This window comes from Eulemur rufifrons, chromosome 28 (genome assembly GCF_041146395.1).
Source record: "Eulemur rufifrons isolate Redbay chromosome 28, OSU_ERuf_1, whole genome shotgun sequence".
In the NCBI taxonomy this organism is placed as follows: Eukaryota; Metazoa; Chordata; class Mammalia; order Primates; family Lemuridae; genus Eulemur; species Eulemur rufifrons.
In genome coordinates, this window is record NC_091010.1 from 40,907,367 (window position 1) to 40,924,293 (window position 16,927).

General features: G+C 34.5%; 1 protein-coding gene across 1 annotated transcript in view; it reads left to right on the forward strand.

The window, feature by feature from the left end:
* The first annotated feature begins 869 nt into the window (after positions 1–869).
* BTAF1 (B-TFIID TATA-box binding protein associated factor 1) overlaps positions 870–16,927 on the forward strand; it is a 72,576-nt gene continuing 56,518 nt past the window's right edge. The window contains exons 1-7 of the mRNA XM_069460456.1: positions 870–989; positions 4,695–4,809; positions 6,550–6,696; positions 10,208–10,371; positions 12,616–12,752; positions 14,991–15,120; positions 15,398–15,466. Of these exons, the coding sequence (XP_069316557.1) occupies positions 6,570–6,696; positions 10,208–10,371; positions 12,616–12,752; positions 14,991–15,120; positions 15,398–15,466 (627 nt within the window). The 5' untranslated portion in view covers positions 870–989; positions 4,695–4,809; positions 6,550–6,569. The remainder of the gene's footprint in view (positions 990–4,694; positions 4,810–6,549; positions 6,697–10,207; positions 10,372–12,615; positions 12,753–14,990; positions 15,121–15,397; positions 15,467–16,927) is intronic.

The following is a 16,927-nucleotide window of genomic DNA, read 5'->3' on the forward strand; positions in this document are numbered from 1 at the left end:
TTCACCACCTCATCTCACCAGTATTGAAATCATTTTCTACCATTAAGATGCATCTCATACACCATTTCTTTTATGAAGCCTTTTCAGTATTACACAGTTGGAGATGTAGTATTTGCTCCCTTCTTTCACACTTCTCAAAGCACTTTATACTTCTTTTCTGACACCTATCTTACCATACTCTGTATTATAATTATTTACATACTTGCCTTACCTGCTTCCCCAACCCTAGTAGCCAGTTCCTGGAGAGTAGAGATCAGGCATCTCCTGTAGCACTAGCATAGGTATTTTTTTTCCAAATTGTTTATTATTATAATTTTAAATTGACACATAATTGTACACCATTTATGGGGTATATACAGTGTGATATTTCAATACTGTATGGAGTATAATTATCAAGTCAGGGTGATTAGCATATCCATTACCTCAAACATTTATCATTCATTTCTTTGTGTTGGGAACATTTAAAATCCTCTCTTTTAGCTATTTGAAAATATATAATAAAATGTCATTAATTGTAGTTACCCTACAGTGTTATAGAATACTATAACTTATTTCTCCTATCTGGCCATGATTTCATTTTCATTAACCAACCTCTCCCTATCCCTCCACTATCCCCAACCCAGCCTCTGGTAACCACTATTCTACTTTCTACTTCTATGAGATCAACTCTTTTAGCTTCCATATATGAGTGAAAACATGCAGTATTTATCTTTCTGGGTCTAGCTTATTTCACTTAACATAATGTCCTTCACACTTAATCTGTTTTAGCATAGGTCGCTTTTCATAGCATCTGCTCAATACATTTATTGACTCAAACATATGAGGAAACACATTCAGAATAACCATTATATTTTTGTTATTTTAGGCTCGATCGTCTATTTATTTTACTGGATACTGGAACTACTCCAGTTACAAGAAAAGCTGCTGCGCAGCAACTTGGAGAAGTGGTGAAGCTTCATCCCCATGAACTAAATAATCTTCTATCTAAAGTAAGAACTCTTAATTCTTTTAGTATAATACAATTGTAGAGACTTGTCCATGGATAGGAACACAAAAGTAAAGGTAAAAATCATCTTATTTCAGTAATAATTTGTAATCTCCAAATTCCTTTACATATTTTAATATTTCTCCAAATATTTTTAAATTTTTTGCTGTTTCTTATTTTTTGTCATAAGATTTACAATTTTTTTGAATCAAGTTTAATTGTTTAAGGATTTTGACAATATAGAACCTTTTGCTTGTGGCACAAACTTGACTCTGTCCCAACTTGGTAATGAACTAAGTTGTTAATCTGATTTGTTAGTGGTCTAACTTGTTCTTAATGGCCAATAATTATATCATAGTTGGTAGTCTTGAGATGGGTGAGTACTGATGGGCAATGACTGAAATATATGAGAAGCTAGATGTCATATTACATCTTTAGTTATCAGCTGTTTGAAAGTGGAGACTTTCTGTTTTGGTGGATTAGTGTTTTCATAATCCTATCCCATGTTCTTTCCTTAAGCAATGGCTGCATCTTTACTGAACTCTGTAGGCTTGCTAAAGTATACCTGTATGGTAGTAAGTGGAAAATTCCATGTGTTTAATTCCCTAGCATGTAAAATAAAGCAGGAGTGCTTTGTGTGGAGGGAGGGGGTGGGGGAAGGTGGATACAGGATAGGGTGAGGGAGCAATATGATTGCCCAGACATTGAAAGCCCCAAGATATCTCTCTCCCCGCAGTCTTGTCCCCTTTCATTCTCATTTGTCCCTCCCTAATATTTTTAAGTAGGAGTTCTTCTTTTTTTTGGATAAGTAAAGAGGCTTTATTGGAGCGCTCCCAGGTGGGGGTAATGAGTCCTAAGAGAGGGACCCAGGCGAGCTTCATGGGTCCCACGAGTGGAACCAGAGAAGTCTCCTAAGTAGGAGTTTAAGCCCTTTCTCAACATACACAAATCTGCATTGTACGTTTGTGACCATAAGGGCTAACAATGACTCTGTTTCCAACACTCAGATATCATCAGGACTTTCTAACTAAGATGTAGATGGAGAGACAGTGATTTGATACCTATAGATTCCACATTCTCAGAGTGAAGAAGGATGCACATTAGGCAATATTACATATAAGGTGGGAACACAGAAAAGCATACACATTTCTTCCTCTCATTCTAAGGGAAGAAATGGAGGATGGAATGACCTGAAACTGGAAACAATAAAAAGGACTAATCTGTACTGATCTGAGAAAAAGGTTTCCAGCCTTCTAAGTGAGTTCTGATCTTCTAAACTCAGACCTCAGCATATTGGCTGCCATCAGATCATTCCAAAAGAGGCAAAGTTTGTCTTTAGCACTGTCTTGCCTCATTTCCTCTTTTCTCTGCCCTCAGTGTTTTCTTGTTGCCTTTTGGTTTTGTGTGTTTTTTTTTAAGCAGCTTTATTGAAGTATAGTTTACATACCATAAGTATACAATTCAGCGATATGTAGTATATTACTATAGTGTGCAACAGCCATCATCACAGTCTAATTTTAAAACATTTATCACCACAAAAAGAAACCTCATACCAATCAGCAGTCACTCTCCATTCCTCTCTCTCCCATACCTAGTCCTGGTCAACCACTAAACTAACTTTGTACGTAGAGTTGCCTATTCTGAACATTTTATATAAAATGAATCATGCATTTGTAATTCTTGTGACTAGTTTCTTTCACTTAAAATAATGTTTTCATATTTCATATTGCCAAATAATATTCCATTGTATGGATACAGATATGCTATACATATATACCATATCTTATTTATTCATTTATCAGTTGATGAACATTTGGATTGTTTCCACTTTTTGGCTGATACATTATGAAAAATTTATGTACAAATTTTTGTATGGAAGTATGTTTTCATTCTCTTTGATGTATACCTGGGAGTAGACTTGCTGAACCATATGGTAACTGTGTTTAACTTTATGAGGGACTGCCGGACTTTTCCAAAGTGGTTCCACTATTTTACATTTCCAACAATAGCGTACAAGAGTTCAGATTTCTCCACATCCTTGCCAACACTTATTCACTGACTTTTTAGTTATAGCCATCCTAGTGGATATGAAGTGGTTTGGATTTTCATTTCTCTGATGACTAATGATGTCAGGCATCTTTTCATGTGTCTGTTCATTTGTATATCTTCTTTGGAGAAATAATAGATCCCTTGCCCATTCTTAAATTGGGTTATTTGTCCTTTTATTATGGGTTGTAAGAGTTCTTTGTATAGTCTGGATACAAGTCTCGTATCAGGTATATGATTTGGAAATACGTTCTTCTAGTCTGTGGGCTGTTTTTTCACTGTCTTGAACATCACTTGTGCTTCTGGTGTCATATATAAGAAACCATTGCCTAACCCAAGATCACAAAGATTTACCCCTATATTTTCTTCTAAGAGTTTTATAATTTTAACTCTTGCTTTTAGGATTATGGTCCATTTTGGGGTTAATTTTTGTACATAGTTTGAGGTAGGTATTCAACATCATTCTTTTGTATGTGGCTATCCAGTTGTTTCAGCATCATTTGTTGAAAAGACTGTTATTTCCCCGTTGAATTGTCTTGGTAACTTTGTTGAAAATCAGTTGACAGTAGACACAGGTTATTTCTGAACTCTCTGTTCTATCCCATTGATCTATATGTATATCATTTTGTCAGTGCTACAGAGTCTTGGTTACTTTTGCTTAGCAGGAGGTTTTGAAATGAAGAAATGTGAGTTGCCTGGCACGGTGGCAGGCACCTGTAGTACCAGCTACTTAAAAGGCTGAGGCGGGAGGATCATTTAGGCCTAAGAGTTCAAGGCTGCGGTGTACTATTATCATGGCTTTGAATAGCCACTGCATTCCAGCCTGGGCAGCATAGCAAGACCCCATCTCTAAAAAAATTACAAAGAAAAAAAGAAGTGTAAGCCTACCAACCATATAATTTTTCTTCAAGATTATCTTGGTGATTCTGGGTCTCTTGCATTTCCATATGAATTTTAGGATCAGTTTGTCCATTTCTGCAAAAAAGCCAACTGGGGTTTTGAGAGGAATTGTGTTGAATCTATAGATTAATTTAGGGGATATTACTTACCTTAACAATATTAAGTCTTCCAATCCATGAACACAAAGTGTCTATTTATTTAAATCTTTCATGTCTTTCAGCAAAATTTTAAATGTTTTGTAGTTTCTAGTGTACAGGTCTTGCACTTATTTTGTTAAATTTATTCTTAAGTGTTTTCTACATTTTGATGCTATTAGAAATGGCATTGTTTTCTTAATTTCATTTTCAGATTAATTTGTAGAAATATGGTTGATTTTTATATATTGATCTTACATCTTACAACCATACTGAACTTAGCTATTCATTCTACTGTTTTTTTTTTTAACTTTTAAGTCTTTTTATATTAAGTAATGGGACTTAATAAAAAAATAAGTGCTTTGCTTTTTAATATATTAAATAACTATGTTTTTCTTAAAATACACTTCATGTTTTTGTTAAAAGTTTCTTATTTCCACTTTGTAAGGGGGTTGTGATATTTCCTGTGAATGATAGACTCTTGTAAATGATTTTAATAATTGTGATGTATTTTATATATATTTGGAGGGCTGCTGAGTTACAAATTAATAACAAATAAATTTATATTTCTCTGTCCTGGCTACCTTGAGCAAACAATTTTTTTATGTATAACTTTTATAATTTTTAAGGTATTGATATATTTAAGGAGTGCAAATTGGGATACCCGGATTGCAGCAGGACAAGCTGTCGAAGCTATAGTGAAAAATGTACCTGAGTGGAATCCAGTGCCAAGAACCAAACAAGGTGCTTTTAAGTGGAAACGTAGTTTGAAGTAAAAAACCTAACTGTAGAATTGACTATAATATACATTTTATATTTTAATAATTTTAATTTAGAGGCTTAATTTTCATGCCTTTAGGTGCAGCTTTGTCAGGAAATGATATTGAATAAGGCGATTTTCACTACACTTAAAAAAAACTACTAGATAAACAAAATGTTTTTACATGTATTTTAAATTATTAATTTTATAGTATGCTTGATTTATAGAGATTATTACTTCCCCTCAAGAAATTTACATTCTAAAAAAAGAAGTTAAGTCAATGCAGTATAAATATTTGAAACAGTCTATTATTTCTTCTTGTTGGTGGGAGAATAGTGTAGTTATTTTCTAAATTTAAGCACAATTATATATGGATATTTGGAGTGCTAAGTCTTTCGTGTTATTTTTCTGTGTGTGTATGGAGATGGTTTCTTGTTATGTTCGCTGGTCTGGAACCTCCTGCCTCCAGTGATCCTCCTGTCTTGGCCTCCCAAAGTGCTGGGATTACTGGTGTGAGCCACCACGCCCAGCCAAGTCTTTGGTTTTTATATGCCCTTTAGATGTCTTGTAGTGAAAAAATTTTGTTTTCTGACTGCCTATAATGACATTTAAAAACACAAGCTTTTGAAAGCTGTAAAGGTGTATGTTTTAATTAAGTCAAAATTTAATGTGGTGCAGTGAGATTCATTTTCAACTTATAACATCACTTTTATCATCAGTTTTAGCTTGCCTAAAATTTTTGCTTTTATTTGGTGGCACCTATTATTTTGAGTTATTGTATTAATTTATCTTCTCTCATCAAATGAAATGTATGACCAGAAGTAGTTACGGCTTGTTTCAGAAAAGAGCCTTTTCTTTTTCAGCTCATAATCCCTGCTTGTTTAGATATGTAGAGATACTACAACTCAGGTCCATTTTTAAAATCTTGTTAAATTAGTTACACTAGCATTAAAATTTTTGGTGAGGTTGCTTGTCATCACTAGAAAACTTAAAACATTCATAATAGTTAATCTAAGTTAAACAGTTATGCTTTAGTTTACAGATGAATTGTATGCAAGTGCCAGCTAAGCAAACTATTAAGTCAGCGAGCAATATATTTTAACGTTTATAATGGTATAACCTTTTGGGGGAGGAACACAGAACATTTTGTAGATACTTTTAGACCTCAGGTGGATATATAATTTTAGCAGTTCATCAGGAGATTATAATTTCTTCAGAGTATGGGAAGTGAGTCCTGTTGAATATATAGTGGCCTAGCCATTCCTCAAGTATAGGAAGGGATGATGCTTATTAACCTTGTTCGTGAATACATTCTGTGAATATTTTTGTCTTCTAATTTAGCACTATAATAAACTTGTGCTGTTACCTTGGTATTTTTAGACTCTTTAACAGTAAATGGAGACAGCATGATGTTTAACATATACATTTCAGCATAGAGATGCATGTCTTCATATAACATTGTGCTTTAGTGGTTGGAAACAGTTACACATACACGCACTAATGTTGTGATGGTTTGTAGAAGGGGAGCCAGCAATTTAATAATTTATTCACAGATAACTAAGACCTGATCATAAATAAATCTAAGTACCTTTTCTACCTCCTCCACTTTTACTTTTCTTAAAATATTACCCACATACTCCAAGTAATGATATACTATTTTCTTTCATTCCATGCTTTTGAATGAAATTAATATGGTCAAATTAATATTTTTAAACCTCATCTAGAACCTACTGCAGAAAGTTCTATGGAAGATTCATCTACTGCAGATCGATTGAATTTTGACAGATTTGATATATGTAGATTGTTACAACATGGTGCATCACTCTTGGGATCTGCTGGTGCAGAATTTGAACTCCAAGATGAAAAATCAGGTAGGTAGTAGTCCTATAGAAGAAAGTCTGACATATTTATGTGTTTTCAAACTAATTTGTCACGTGGTATGCTGTTCTTTAGTCATATGTAATCTAACCACATCATGAAATATAAATTGAAGTCTGTGTGGGTGGGTTGAAGATAACCAGCAGTATTTGGTCTAAAGCTACAATGTAAGGATTTTTGTCCCTCTGAGTATATACTATGTAGATGCATCATTACTTGATACATGTTAATATTTGAGCAATAATTTTATTATATAATATAGAAATTATAAAGTGTTACCCAAGGGCCTTAGCGTAATAGATCTTAAAATCAGGATTAGTACAGATTGTGGTAATGTTTTCACAGTTCTGGAAATTTGAGAGGTTTTATGATTTTTTTTTTATCATGTATTTTGTTGGATCTACTTATGCTTGTTCACAAAGCAAAAGTAAAAAAATAAAATTTGGATAGGTAATTGTCCCATTATCTTCAAACTTACAGAATCTGAGTATAAAATAAATGTTTTGGCCATTCAAGATTGTGGCCTAGAATGGAAAAAAACCTTTATATTTTTAATGGATTTCTGTAAGTAAATAAGTTGCCCTATTTGTCTAAAAACCCAAACAGAGTAGTGTTCTGTTTTGTTGCTAACTAATCATCATTCAGAGCCTAAGTTAATCTTGAAATGATCTTCTATTTGTTCATCTTATAAATACCCATTCCTCTTGCTTAGTATGGATTCTATTAAAAGATCTAGTTGTTTTTTTTTTTTTAGCAGAAAATCCATGTATTGAAATATGCCATCACCTCATTTCTTAATTCAATGAAGTCTTATAAGTTAAAATCTCATTGATATAAGTTAAAATCTCATGATGTTTCTCTCAAATTCCCTTTTCTTTTACTTTTTTTGGGAGGGTGAGCTAAATAGTAATTTATTATTTTTTTTATTTCAATAGATTTAGAGGGTCCAAGTGATTTTTTGTTCCGTTGATGAGTAGCATAATGCTGAAGTCTGCACTTTCAGTGTACCCAGCACCAAAATAGTGTACATTCTACCTGATAGATAGATTTTTATCCCTCAACCCCCCGATCCTCCTCCTTTTTAGTTTTCAACGTCCATCACACTTTATGACCATGTATACCTCTCTTTTAGCTCCCACTTTTTTTTTTTTTTTTTTTTGAGACAGAGTGTCACTCTGTTGCCCGGGCTAGAGTGCCATGGCATCAGCCTAGCTCACAGCAACCTCAAACTCCTGGGCTCAAGCAATCCTCCTGCCTCAGCCTCCCGAGTAGCTGGGACTACAGGCATGTGCCACCATGCCCAGCTAATTTTTTCTATATATATATTTTTTAGCGTCCAAATAATTTCTTTCTATTTTTAGTAGAGACAGGGTCTCGCTCTTGCTCAGGCTGGTCTTGAACTCCTGACCTCGAGCGATCCTCCCGCCTCGGCCTCCTAGAGTGCTAGGATTACAGGTGTGAGCCGCCGCGCCCTGCCTTAGCTCCCGCTTTTCAGTGGGAACATGTGGTATTTGTTTTTCCATTCCAGAGATACTTCACTTAGAATAATAATCTCCAGTTCCATCCAAGTTGCTGCAAAAGACATTATTTCATTCCTTCTTATGGCTGGTAGTACTCCATAGTATATATATATATATGTATATCTGTACACCACATTGTCTTTACTCATCAGTTGATGGACACTTAATTGTCTTTGCAGTTGTGAATTGGGCTGCGATAAACATTTGGGTTCAAGTGTCTTTTTCATAAAATGACTTCTTTTTCTTTGGGTAGATACCAGTAGTGGGATTGGTGGATTGAGTGGTAGGTCTACTTTTAGTTCTTTAAGGAAACTCCATACTTTTTCCCATAGATGTTGTACTAGTTTACATTCCCACCAGCAGTGTGTAAGCGTTCCCTTTTCACTGCATCCGTGCCAACATCTATTGTATTTTGACTGTTTAGTAATGGCCATTCTGACAGGGGTAAGGTGGTATCTCATTGTGGTTTTAATTTGCATTTCCCTGATGATTAGTGATGCTGAGCATTTTTTCATGTTTGTTGGCCATTTGTCTATCTTCTTTTGAAAAAAATCTGTTCGTGTCTTTGCCCACTTTTTGATGGGGTTATTTGTTTTTTTCTTGCTAATTTGTTTGGGCTCTTTGTAGATTCTGGATGTTAGCCCTCCCTTTGTCTGATGTATAGTATGCAAATATTTTCACCCATTTTGTAGGTTGTCTGTTTATTGATTATTTATTTCCTTTCCTGTGCAGAAACTTTTTAGTTTGATTAAATCCTGTTTATTTATTTATTTTTTTTTGTTGCTGTCTTTGCTTTTGGGATCTTAGTCATAAATTCTTTGTCTAGGCCAATGTCCAGAAGAGTTTTTCCTATGTTTTCTTCTAGAATTTTTATGGTTTCAGGACTTACATTAAATCTTTAATCCATCTTGAGTTAATTTTTGTATATGATGGAGAGATAGGAATCCAGTTTCATTCTTCTGCATGTAGCTATCCGGTTTTCCCAGCACCATTTATTGAATAGGGTGTCCTTTCCTCAGTGTATGTTTTTGTCTGCTTTGTTGAAAATCAGTTGGTTGTAGCTATATGACTTTATTTATGAATTCTCTGTTCTGTTCCATTGGTCTATGTGTTTACCTTTATACCAGTGTTTTGGTTACTATAGCCTTATAGTATAATTTGAAGTCAGGTAGTGTGATGCTTCCAGATTTGTTCTTTTTGCTTAGGCTTATTTTGGCTATTCAGGCTCTTTTTTGGTTCCATATGAAGTTTAGGATTGTTTTTTCTTGATCTGTGAAAAATGATGCTGGTATTTTGATGGGAATTGCATTAACTTTGTGCATCACTTTGGGCAGTATGGACATTTTAACAATGTTGACTCTTTAAGATTGTTTTGACTATTCTGGGTCTTTTGCATTTCCATATGAATTTTAGAATCAATTTGTCAAAGTCTGCAAAAAAAAGCCAGCTGAGATTTTGATAGCAATTGGGTTGAATCTGTATATCAATTTGGGAAATATCAGTGTCTTAATATTTAATCTTATGATATGTGAACATAGAATGTCTCTTCGTTTATTTAGATCTTTAATTTCTTCCTCAATATTTTATATAGTTTTAACAGTGCAAGTTTTAAGTTTTCTTTTTGTTGCTATTGTAAATTAAATTGTTTTCTTAATTTCATATTTGGGTTTTTGTTTCTTTAAATCTTTTTTTCCCCCCTCTTTGTTCTTTAGATTGAGTACTTTGTGCTGCTCTGGGAATACATGGAGGAATTGCAATAAAATCTCCTAGAGTATTTTGTTAGCTAGAACACTATTTTCTAATCATAATTACGTAATAGAGTTTATGGGATGTTCAGAGATGATTGTGAGTGTGACTTGTTTTATTGGTGGCAGAAGGGGTGTTTTAGAAGTTCTTTCTTTTTTATTTTAATGGAGTCTGATCTGCTTATATTATAAAACTTCTTAACTGATTTGGAGGAAATGTATTTCTTTTCTGTTTAAAGGTGAAGTGGATCCTAAAGAGAGGATAGCACGCCAACGAAAACTATTACAGAAGAAACTTGGCCTTAATATGGGAGAAGCAATTGGAATGAGTACTGAAGAACTCTTCAATGATGAAGATTTGGATTATACCCCAACTTCAGCAGCCCTTGTAAATAAACAACCTGTAGGTAAAATGTTTGGTTGTTTGATTGCAAGTAATAATACAAAGGGTTTGCTTTATTTTGCTTGTGTAATTATAACTTTTTAAAAATGCTGTGCTTATTTCTGCTCATTGCTGCTTTGTGCCACCAAAATTTTGTGTCTTTTAAACTGGATTTTTGGTGACAGATTCTACAGAGACAGAAGTTCAGCCTACTTACTAGACACTGGACTATTAGATAAAAGTTGTAGTGAACTTTATTTCCCCCTTTTCTTTTCTTAAGAGATAGGGTGTCACTTTATCACCCAGTCTGGAGTGCAGTGGCCTGATCATATCTCACTGTAACCTCAAACCTCTGGGCTCAAACCATCCTTCCACCTCAGCCTCTCCAGTAGCTAGAACTACAGGAGTGTGTGACCATGCTTGGCTAATTTTTTTATTTCTCATGGAGACAAGGTCTCCCTGTGTTGCCCAGGCTGGTCTCACGAACTCCTGGCCTCATCGTCCTCTTACCTCAACCTCCCAAAATGCTGGGACTACAGGCATGAGCCACCACACCCAGCCATGCAGTGGACCTTTTAGGAGCCACTGGTATTGTGAAATTTTGTTTGCTCTAATTGCTCTTTTTTGTGGTTCTTTGGTATAGGAAAAAAAAGTAATTTGTGGGGAGAGTAAGAGACAGTAAGGGCTATCATAGTTAGATATGATGATAGAAGTCTTTAGAGCTATGATTCATTTTTTTTAAATTGAAAAATATGACAAGACTTTCAGACAACAAAAAAGTATGTATAATATAAAGTAAAAAGTTCTTTTTATACATAGCATTTACATTATAAAAAGAAATTTTTTGCCAGTAATTCGTGGACATACATATTCCCATTCCCCGTAGGCAACCCTTTTTAAGTTATGCATGCATCCTTCCTGAAATTTTCTATGTACATATACATATATACACACACACACAGACTCACACAAGCATATATGTCTTTTTTAAAACAAGTTCACCTTTTCCCACTTTATACTTAATATTATATGTAATATTAAGCTTAATATATCAGTATGTACAGATTGACTACATTCTTTTTTGACAGCTTCATGCTATTTTGTCTTGTGGCTGTACCATAATTTCACTCTCTTTTCCTCCTTTTTCCCTGTTCTTCCAATTCCCAGTAGATGTGCATGTGTTGCTTAACTTTTTTTATGTCACAGACGCTTTTGAAGCTCTAATAAAAGCTATAGCTCTCTCCTCAGAAAAATGCACATGTAAGTGAAATATTACATTTTGAGGGATTCACTACTCTTCTCCCATCCCCTCAATATCCTTTTAAGGGCCCATGGACCCCATTAAGAATTCTGCTTTGCAGTCATGGATCCCTTATCTTGTCCTTCCCATGACTTTTCCCTTTGCTTCAGTAGAGAATGGTTCCATTTGCTTTCATATTAGTTGTACTCTAAACCATTGGAATTTGTAAAGTATATTTTTTAGGGTCGGGGTGTGTGTGATGAATAAGTTTTGCAGACAAGAAAAACAGTGGCAGATATAGAGGGAAAAAGAGTATAAAAAGGCAGAAATATAATGACAACTAGGAAGGAACAGAAGGAAATGGGGTAGAACAGGAAGTATAACATACAAATAAAAGATAAAGAAGAAAATAGAATAAAATAAAGGAGAATAAAAATGCAGTAATGTGATCACAGTATGGGTAATTTAACATGGTGTAAGAAAATGAATGGGCAAGTATATTAGACAAAGTGGGTTATAGACCTGAGAATAGTTGGATGTGGAATGGGCAACACCATTTTGGAGTTTGAAAGATCCAGGTTTGGGTGGCCTTATATGTCATGGCCCTTTGGAGGAAGGTGCTTATGCCTATAATTATTTTTATCTTTTTCAGCAGATAATGATTACCAGTTTCTTTTATTGGCAGTTACTCTTATAACTTTTATGCGGTATTGTGGTTATTTGAAGTCTAACCTTTTCAAAGCCTTCTCTGTGGGTTAAGATCATACATTTGTGCCACATCTGTGGCATTAAAAAAAGTTAAGCATATGCATTATCTGTTGAGAATTGAAAGGATAGGGAAGGAGGAGGAAAAGAATGAAATTATGGTACAGCCATACAGCAGAATAGCATGTGTGTGTCAAAAAAGAATGTGATCAATCTGGATATACTGAAATTTATAGATTTAGTTCTCTTCTGAGGTTAAGATTTTAGGGTATTACTTTTAATTTTAAAATTTCAAACTCAGCATTCTTTTATTCTTTTAGACTCTTCAGGCAGCTGAATTGATTGACTCAGAATTTCGAGCAGGAATGAGCAATAGACAAAAGAACAAAGCTAAAAGAATGGCCAAATTATTTGCAAAACAGAGATCCAGGGATGCAGTGGAAACTAATGAAAAGAGGTAATAATCTTTTTCTGCTTATTCACTTAAAACAATAATGCTGTGTAGTTTATATCTGTATGTCTGCTTGATTTATAAAAACATTTTGCTGACATTATGGTTAGCTGGCGAGTACTGTTTGGATTGTCTTAGTTGTCAGAGAGTATTTATTGTTACTAGGGACTAAGACCACTTCCCCAGAAAAGTCTACATGTGCAGATTTTTTTTCTTACTGATTATTGGCTGTGAATGAGGGCTGAAGGTCCAAAAGTGGGAGAGCATTCTAGGCAGAGGGAATAAGTGTAAATGCCTTAATTATGGAATATTCAAGAAACAGAAGGAAGGGCAGTATGGCTGGGATGAGTGGACAGAAGAATAGTAGAAAATAAAGTCAGAGAGGTGGTCTAAGGACCACAACTTAAGAACACTGCATTAGTAAAGTGAGAAGTATTATGACAGTATTCCATTATCTGTTCCCCAAGCTGGGGCAAGGCTAAATAGCAGGTAATAATCTAGGCTTACTTACTTAATCCTTTTGTAGGAAAGAACTCTGTGGGTAAAGTCACTATCTTCACTTTGTTAATGAGTTAATAAAAGTGATATCCATGCATAGGTTAGAGCAGCATTTCTCAAAAGTTCAAAACTAACAGTGTAGATTCTTGGACCTCACTCAGATCTGTTCAATCAGAATCTTTAGTGGTGTTTAAGAAATATTTGAGAAAATTATGAATAATAAATGAATAAAAATAAATGAATATTTTTTAGATGAATAATAAAAAGCCCATGAAAATAGGGGTTTGTTACAGATGACAGATCTTTTGTTCTTTCTATTCACAGAAAGCTAAAAAGTGGTTAGTGTTTGGGGGTAAATAATAAGCACTACTTGATAGAAATTTGAACTTGGGGTTATGTTTTAAAATGTAAAGCCTTTGTTGACCTTGATAACTACAGGGTTTTTTTTTTAAGTTAATAGCTCAATAGGGTCATATAATAACCTAATAAATGTTTCTACTGGTTTTTATTCATATAAGCACTTTCACCCAAAGATTTGAATGTTGGAAATAGTAAACCTTATTTTTCAGAGTTCATGAATCATTCATTCTACAAATATTTATTAAATATCTTCTATGTGCCAGGTACTGTTCGAGGCTCTGAGGATAGAAGAGTGAATAAAATAGTTAAGAATTCCTGCCTTTGAGGCTTACATTCTAGAAAGAAAGATGGGAGATAAGATAAATAAGGAATATGTTGTGTGTGTTTATGTGTAGAATATAGATCATGTTAATGGTAATTGTTAAGAGGGGAAAGAAGATAAAACTTGGAAGGAACATGTGAAATGTTTTTTGGGTATAGAGTTGGAAATTTTAAATAGAATGGTCTGGGAGGACATCAAAGAGGTGACTTTCAAAGATCTTAAAGAAAGGAGAGTACTAGTTCTAGGAATACTCCAAATAGAGTGAATTACCAGGGCAAATGCCTAGAAGTGAAAATATGCCAAACAAGTTCAAGGACATAAGGTGACCAACCAGTGTGGCTAGATTAGAGAAGATGAAGGGAAGAGTAAATAGGGGATGAGGTTAGGGAGGCTCAGATTTCTTTTACCATCTTATAGAAAAAATGGTTGGACAAATAAATCACATTGTTAAGGTAGAGAGGAGGGGAAATATTTACAGAAAATAATGCTATATATGCTTTAAAAAGTGCTAATTTTTCCATTTTTTAAATATTGAATAAAGGTAGTTTTACTTGTCCTCTCCTTTGCAATATTAGGTTGGCCTCAATATTTTTGGTCTTTATGTCATAAAATAACATTTCCTCAAATTTTCTGTATACTTTTTTCATTGTTTTTTTTCTTATCTATCTATATTTTTCAAGAACTAGTAAGGTTATACTTTCACTATATTAGTTTTCTCTAGTGTACAAAAGCCTAAAAATAGTTAGGGTATTGGACCAAGAGAATTTAAAGTTAAGAAGGAGAAGAGCTGATTAGTAAGAAGAAGGAAAAATTATCTGTTAAATTTGAGATCCAATTTGAAAGGAAGAATTCATTAACCCGTAGAATAGTTAGGATGTATTTTGTTCAAAAAATTTTAAGTAGTTAATCTTACTTGATACATGAAATTTTAAGTAAACCATATAAGCAGAATATGGTAAAACATTTGTTCAAATGATGGATTCACATTATCTTTTATTCACATTAGTCATTGTGGTTCACGTTATCCTTTATTCACTTTTTAAATGGTGACTTTTATTTTTTAGCAATGATAGCACTGATGGAGAGCCAGAAGAAAAGAGACGGAAAATAGCAAATGTTGTTATCAATCAGTCTACGAATGATTCCAAAGTTTTGATTGATAATATTCCAGACAATTCTTCCTTAATTGAAGAGGTACTATTGAAATGCTCTAAGTGTCCATTAAAATTGTTTAGAATTTTTTCAAACTAGTGAGTCAGTAGACAGTATTGAATAATCTGTCAATTGAGAGAAATTTTATTGATAAAAATTATATCTTTACCTCAGTAGTAAAAAAAAATCTTATTTAAATTTTTAAAATACCAATTATATTATTACTAGACCCATAAATAAGTGTACTTTATCGAATTACTTAAATTGTTAGCGTAAAATAGACCTTTTGAACTAGTAGCAATTCTGTTTTTCTAATTAGACAAATGAATGGCCTTTGGAAAGCTTTTGTGAAGAACTTTGCAATGACCTTTTTAATCCCTCCTGGGAGGTAAGATTTCTTCATTACAGTTTCTCTCAGCTCTATTTTCTGTGCTAATGAAGGGAATAATGTCAAGAACTGTATACTTTGTCAGGGTGCCTGTTCTCCCTGTGTTCCTCTCAGGACTCAGGGCTCATCATATCATTGACCTAAGTAGAAAACTTTAGACTGATTTTCACCGTTCATATCCTTGTAATCATATTCTGTAGTGAATTGTTTTATTTCTGTTCGTTCTTTCCACTATAATCTAAAGGCTTACATATCTCTCTCCCAGTCAGTAAAAATTGCTTCCTTTCCTTTGGAAGTGAATAATTTTGACTGATCAAGAACAGTAGTTTCCAAACAAGCTTTTTAGACTCAGAAATCTTTAGAGAAAATCTTGAACAGATTCCAAAACAGAGAAAAGATGACAGGATGAAGCTCCTCTGGTTGAAGCTGAAGACTGATGGATTCAAACCATTCTGTCCCCCTTCAGTTATCCTTTGAGTCATTTAAAAAATATTGCTTCAGAATGCCTTTTTTTTTTTTTTTCCCCTCTTCTTCTTTTTTTTTTTTTTTTTTTTTTTGAGACAGAGTCTGACTCTGTTGCCTGGGCTAGACTGCCATGGCATCAGCCTAGCTCATAGCAACCTCAAACTCCTGGGTTCAAGCAATCCTCCTGCCTCAGCCTCCTGAGTAGCTGGGACTACAGGCATGCACCACCATGCCTGGCTAATTTTTTCTATATATATTTTTAGTTGTCCATATAATTTCTTTCTATTTTTTGTAGAGACGGGGTCTCACTCTTGCTCAGGCTGGTCTCGAACTCCTGACCTCAAGCAATCCTCCCGCCTCGGCCTCCCAGAGTGCTAGGATTACAGGCGTGAGCCACCACACCCAGCCCACAATGCCTTTTAGCAGCCTTTCTGTTCCTTGGTGTACTTGTCTTTGAAGTTGTTGAAGTCTTACCTCAAATTAGGTCTTGAATAACTGGGTACAGTGTCAACAGCTTGTTTTTTTCCCTTCCTGATGACGCTGTAGAAAGTATCCTTACCGGTCGAGTGTGGTTAAAAAAAAAAAAAAAGTATCCTTACCTTCTCTAAGAAAGGTGATTTATCCCACAGCTACAGTGAAGCATTACTCATGAGACATTTTATTTAAATTGCCTTCTTTTGGCACTTAGCACTTACCATGGTAGCTTTGGAACTTAGTTTTTTGTTTTTTCTTTTCTTTTTATTTTTCTTCTTTTTTTGAGACAGGTCTCAATCTGCCTGGGGTAGAATGCAGTGGCATCATCATTGCTCACTGCAGCCTCAAACGCCTGGCTCTAGTGATCCTCCTGCCTAAGCCTCCCAAGTAGCCAGGACTACAGACGTGTGCTATTGTGCCTGGCTAATTTTTTTAATATTTTGTACAGATGAGGGTCTCACTGTTGCCTGGGCTGGTCTTGAACTCCTGGCTTTAAGCAGTCCCGCCACCTTGGCCTCCCAA